Source organism: Mus caroli, chromosome 12, assembly GCF_900094665.2.
Source record: "Mus caroli chromosome 12, CAROLI_EIJ_v1.1, whole genome shotgun sequence".
In the NCBI taxonomy this organism is placed as follows: Eukaryota; Metazoa; Chordata; class Mammalia; order Rodentia; family Muridae; genus Mus; species Mus caroli.
In genome coordinates, this window is record NC_034581.1 from 79,004,507 (window position 1) to 79,010,963 (window position 6,457).

Genomic DNA, 6,457 nt, shown 5'->3' on the forward strand with positions numbered 1-6,457 from the left:
CTCTGTAGACCAGGCTGGCCTCGAACTCAGAAATCCGCCTGCCTCTGCCTCCCAAGTGCTGGGATTAAAGGCGTGCGCCACCACGCCCGGCAAGGCATCCTTTACTAGAGAAATAGAATCTATCCAGGGTGACACCGAGCACCATTCAGGAGTGAAAAGTCATATAGCATGGATGACCTAAAAAAAACCCAATGCTCAGTTTAAAAACTTCTTTTGTCTTTTAAAAAAATCACAACATGATTCGTGAATCCAAAGTCAACATATATTTTAAGGTAACAGGACAATTTAAGTAAGAGGGTCTGAAAAAAAAATTAATGCAAAGGAGGGTGTGCCAAGAGCGGATCAGAATTGAGAATGAAAACTAAGGGAGGAAGATGCCAAAAGAGGGGGGTCCGCAGTACCTAGAGTGAGGCAGCGTCAACCCCATTCTGTGCAGCCAGGGTTCCAAATAGCCCAAACTGAAGGAAAGTTGCAAGGACCTGCAGGGAAGCAGCCCCTTCCCCACCGCCCAGGCAGTGCGTCCCTGACAACCCGGCCGTCCTCACTAGCCCTGCTCACCTGGCACCAGCTCGGGCCGTGGGTCCCGGGACCGCCATGACCCGGGATGCAAGCGACGAGGCGACCGAGCAAGCCCGGTGTCCTCCCCGGGCAGAGTCCTTAGAGCTCGGGGCCCCGCCCTGGGAGGAAAGGGGAGGGACTCCGGCGACCACAGAGACGCGCTGGATAGAGAAGACGGCTCGGGAGCTGCTGCCGTTCCCGGAAGCGCAGCCTTTCCTGAAGAACAAGAGAGTAACAAGAGGTTATAGAGCTGGCCGGGTGGCCAGAGCGTCCCCTGTGGGGCTGGGAGGTTTCTTTTGCCAACTGGTAGTTCCGAGTGTAACTTTCTCCCAGAGAAGACAGCGTGATCTGTTTTTTTCTTTTTAATTAATTAATTTAAAAAATACATATTTATTTAGTGTGCTATGTGTGTGTTCACGTGAACTGTGAACCAGGGCGTAAGTGTCAGAGGACAACTTTGAAGAGTCAATTTTCTCCTTCCATCGTAAGGGCTCCCGAGGAGCCAACTCAGGTTGTCAGGATTGGCGAGAAAAGCCTTCATCGGGTGAGCCGGCTCCCTGGTCCCACCACGATTTACAAGATTTTCTTGAAAATGTATTTTATGTATAGGAATGTTTTGTCTGCATGTATGAGTACCACGTGAGTGCCTGGTGCCTGCAGAGACCAGAAGAGGGCATTGGAGTCCCTGGAACTCTAGTTACAGACCCAGAGCTTCTGAAAGAGCAGCCAGTACTTGTAACCGCAGAGCCATCTCTCCAGGACGTTCCATCTCTCCCCAGAGTGAATTTGTTTGTTTGTTTGTTTTTTGTTTGTTTTTCGAGACGGGGTTTCTCTGTGTAGCCTTGGCTGTCCTGGAACTCACTTTGTAGACCAGGCTGGCCTCGAACTCAGAAATCCGCCTGCCTCTGCCTCCCAAGTGCTGGGATTAAAGGCATGCGCCACCACGCCTGGCCAGCGTCATCTTTTAAGTCGGGTAGATGTGACTTAGTGGTAAACGACTTGTGTGTCATACATAAGGCCCCAGCACTACAGAAATAAACATATAAATCACTTTCCCAGACATATATGGCAACTCAACCCTGTAATTCTGGAACTGAGGTGGTAGAGCAGGAGGATCAAGAGTTCAAGATATGCCTCAGATACATAGAAAGCTCTGAGTTCATGATTAGCCTGGACAACAGGAGACCTGCCTCAGGGGAAAAAAAGGGGTAGGGGATCTTGATTCTACATTTGCAGTTTTCAACACTACTGATTTATAGTGGGTTTCTGGTTTGGTTTGGTTTAGATTGCAGCTTTTTTTTTTTTTTTTTTTGTCTTTTGGTTTGTTCTGTTTTTTTTTTTTTTCTTCCCAAAACAGTGTTCCACTGTGTATCCCTGGCTGTATTGAAACTCGCTCTCTACACCAGGCTGGCCAGGATCTCAGAGATCTGCCTGCCTCTGCCTCCAAGTGCTGCGATCTATCCTTAAACAAGAAATGTATGAAATGCTTATCAACTGACTAAAGTGCCCAATGAGAGATTCAAGGAAACAATAATGGCATTTCACATTTGCATCTAAATGTATCTTCCTAGCCCTTGATCCTTATGGTCAACTCTGGAACAAACACTCAACAAGTCAACAAAGTAACAATTACCAGTTGCCCTCAGAGCCTTTTAGACTTGCTCAGTGGCAAGCTCGGTTGTCTTTACAAAGCCCGGTGTCCATGACAAAGATACCAAACAAACAAAGCAAACAGGCTCCCCCAACTTCAACACTAACGACTATTGCAACTGTTGCGCCTGGTCTTTGTAGGGTGAGTTGTAGGAGACTGAGCAATGTCTCAGGACTGAGCAGCTGGAAGATGCCAGCAGCGGAGCTGTCCTTTACCCAGCCAATAAAACCATGTTGTCAAATATCCCTTAGCAGAAGGAAGGACCAAAATTCTACCCTCATTCTGCTCCCCAGAATGGAAAACAATGTTTCGGAATGATAGAGAGGGACAGCCAACTTAGGACACAGAAACAGAAGGTCCAGAAAAAAACCCTGAGAGGATGGTAACTGAGATTTCTGCAGGAGGAAGAGCTTAACACTTCAGGGTATGATTTTCTAAGATTTGATTTTTAAGCAAGCAAGCAAACAAACACCAGCCAGATACATCAAGACACGAACATCGAAAATTAAACATCATTTAAAGCATGATAGAGAGATGGCTCAACAGTTAGGAACATTGGCTTCCAGGGGCCTAGGTTTGGTACCCAGTACCTAAAAGGAAGCTCATCGAGCCGGGCGTGGTGGCGCACGCCTTTAATCCCAGCACTCGGGAGGCAGAGGCAGGCGGATTTCTGAGTTCGAGGCCAGCCTGGTCTACAAAGTGAGTGCCAGGACAGCCAGGGCTATACAGAGAAACCCTGTCTCGAAAAACCTAAAAAAAAAAAAAAAAAGGAAGCTCATCACTGTCTCTATAACTCCAGTTTCAGGGGTATTGAGGGCTTCTTTGGCCTGGATAGGCACTTCGCAAATATGGTACACAGACATACATGCAGGTGAAACACCTAGACACACATGATAATAAATCAAATAAAAGAAAGGAACAACAGAGGAAAGACATCTGTTTGAGCCTCCACGAATACCTACACTGGCTAGTGTATACACTCCCCACATAGCACACCCAGGAACTGCCCACCAGACACGGACACACACACACAATTGAAAGTTGCAGCCTTCATGGTAGAAATCACCCAGAATGTCCTGGCATTGATATTGGTTGTAAGGCACTGGAGCACAAAAAGTAACAACAGCAACAAGCCATTCAGCTGATATTCGCCGAGCAAGTAGGTTACTTGCTTTGGAAAGAATTCCCTAGTCCCAGCCCTTGGGAGGCCAAAGCAGGAAAATCAAAGCAAGAAAATCACTGTCAGTTAGAGGCCAGCCTGCGCTACCCAGTGAGTTCCAGGCTACAGGGACCACATCCTTAGATCCTATCTCAAAAACCAAACAAATATGGCAGGGGGCATGGCTCATCAAGTAAAGCTGACAAGCATGGAATCAGTGTTTGATTTACAACATCCACATGACAGGCTGTTTAACCTCCACATTTGCATGGTGTCACGTTCACATCCACAGACATCCACACAGAAGCATGAGTGCATACGTACATGCATACCATGTAATAGAAATTAAAAACCAAACAATCCCATGAAAGAACTCCACTGTCCTAACACTGTGAGCTTGGGGGATCAGGAGACTTGGAATTCCTCCATATTCCATCACTGACCAGGTGGATAGGGCTTCCAATACAATGCTGTGCGCAGTATTTGGGACATGCTATCCTAAAACATTCTGCATTGCTTATGTTCCATTTAAAATGTCCTGGGTATCCTGCATTTTTCCTTAGCTCAGTCTGGAAACCTTTCAGCTGGGTGATCTTGCCCAGGCTCCACAGTCCCTTTGAACTTCTTATCTACAAAGCGGAGAAGTTGGGACATTCCTCATTGTGGTGAGAGTTAAGGTGGCTCTTGCTAGGAAGGTGATTAACACAGCAAAAGGCACATAGAGAGTGAGGATTACTCGTTATTAGGATTCATAACTTTCATTTCTAATTTTTGTATCTCTCAGAGATACAGAAATATATATTCTATATATTCTATCACATTAGATTCACACCAGCTTCCCAGAAATGCATCAGTTAACAGTAAGTTATCATGAGTCTGGCCTGTCAGGCTGGGAGCTTGAGTCAGTCCTGGGCCCCAAAGAGAAGATTAATGACACTAATGTATCAATCAGATGGAAATTTCCTCAAGGGGGCAAAGCAGGAAAACAAAACAAAGCAAACAAAACCAACAGTGTGCTTCTTTAAGAAACCACTAGGAGGAGTGTGTGCATTTTAGACCAGACCTGAGATACCTCGCTTTCAGCTTTCCATATTTTGAGAACAAAGCAAGGCATGAGCATGCCCTGGGAAGTGCTGGTTCCAGAAGTTAACCCAGAGCCCCGAAATGCCAAGAAAATCAGTCTGTATAAAACCATGCCTGTGGGGCATCAATGGGAAGATGGTGGGAAGAAAAGAAACCAAAGCTAAGGGTCTAAAAAGGAAAAAGACTGAGAGGTGGCGGTGCATGCCTTTAACTCCAGCCCTCAGCACTGAGAAGGCCAGTCTGATCTACAGAGCTAGTTCCAGGATAGCCAGAGCTACAAAAAGAAACCTTGGGGCAGGTGGGGGGAGGGGACGAACAAGGGGGAAGGGAGTGATGAGTGTACTGAAAGTAAAAAAAAACAACAAACAAACAAACAAAAAACTTCACATTAAATTGTATAGCAAATTCCACAGTTCCAGATTTTATAAAGATTCCATCACCACTAGACCAAATACACAACACAATGAAGTAAAAGCACAAAACAATGAAATCTTTTAAAAAGAGGAGGAGGCAGCCAGGCGTGGTGGTGCACGCCTTTAATCCCAGCACTTGGGAGGCAGAGGCAGGCAGATTTCTGAGTTCGAGGCCAGCCTGGTGTACAGAGTGAGTTCCAGGATACCAGGGCTATACAGAGAAACCATGTCTCGAGAAAAAAAAAAAAAAGGTGGGGAGGAGGCTTGTTGGAAAGCCACTTGCCTCCAATGTGTGAAGCCCTGGGCTTGATCTCCCACTCTGCAGAACAGAATAGATTGAATTAATGATCTCAACTTAGGATAGCAGGAGGCAGAGGGATCAGGAGGTCAAAGCTAAATTGGGCTCTTTATGTGATGGGACTCTGGAAGTGGGGAGAGATGGCAGAGGGCTGAGATGTTTGTGGTATAGTCCTTGCCCAGAACGTGGGAATCTGTAACTGATATAATTGAAGGTTTTCAGAGGTTTCTGTCATGTGGTTACCCAATGGTGTTTTAAGGGCCCTTCTCTGCTCTGCTCCCCTTTTTAATAAGTGAGATTCTAGGGTGGTTTAGGTGGGATTACAATCTGATAAGAAAATGCATAGGGGCCCTGAGGACTGCATATGGGGTTTAGGACATGTCTTTAAAAGGGGTTTCTGATGCGGGCCCTAGAAACTTGTAAGTTACAGCTGGGAGGGAGGAAAGGCAAAGATTATTACCTGTATGGGAATTCTTGGTTCTCAGCTACTGAGAGACTTCAGTCAAACTCTGGGATGAGAGGTTCCTTCCCTTCTGCATCTCAACAGAATTCCCCAGCCTTCTGTCCTGTCTTTTTTTTTTTTTTTTCAAGATTTATTTATCTATTATATGCAAGCACACTGTAGCTGTCTTCAGACACTCCAGAAGAGGGCGCCAGATCTCATCACGGATGGTTGTGAGCCACCATGTGGCTGCTGGGACTTGAACCCTGGACCTTCGGAAGAGCAGTCAGGTGCTCTCACCCACTGAGCCACCTCACCAGCCCCCTTCTGTCCTGTCTTAATAGTTCTCCAGGGCTGAAGGAGAATCAGAAGTTCAAAGCCAGCCTAGAAACAAAGAACTGGGGATGACAGGGTCAGGATGTAAAGTAGATAGATAGATAGATAGATAGATAGATAGATAGATAGATAGATGATAGATAGATAGATAGATAGATTGCTGTTCTTGCAGAGGATCACAGTTCCAGTTCTGGTTCCCACACTGGGTAGCTCAGCACTGTTCCTGGGAATCGGACATCCTCCTCTTCTGGCCTCTGTAGGCAGTGTATGCATGTGGTGTACAGAGACCCACATGCAAACAAAACACTCAGACACATTAAAAAAAAAAAAGCCTGTCTTTCCAGTGGGGACATAAAAGTGTCCTCCATAAAAGGACAGGCCAATTGCTAAGGATCTCCCTCATCCCTATACAGGGAGAGAAAAGAAAATACAAGGGAAAAGTGCCCCTACAGAGCCCAGATGTGACATTCCCAGAATGTTGTAGGTCATCACAGTCTTTTTTTTTTTTTTTTTTTTT

General features: G+C 46.0%; 1 protein-coding gene across 3 annotated transcripts in view; it reads right to left on the bottom strand.

Moving 5' to 3' along the window:
• Positions 1-657, bottom strand: part of Abcd4 (ATP binding cassette subfamily D member 4) — a 15,533-nt gene extending 14,876 nt beyond the window's left edge. For all 3 annotated transcript variants that reach the window (XM_021179138.2, XM_029484923.1, XM_029484924.1), the window contains exon 1: positions 559-657. In XM_021179138.2, the coding sequence (XP_021034797.1) occupies positions 559-596 (38 nt within the window). In that variant the 5' untranslated portion in view covers positions 597-657. The remainder of the gene's footprint in view (positions 1-558) is intronic.
• Positions 658-6,457: the final 5,800 nt, after the last annotated feature.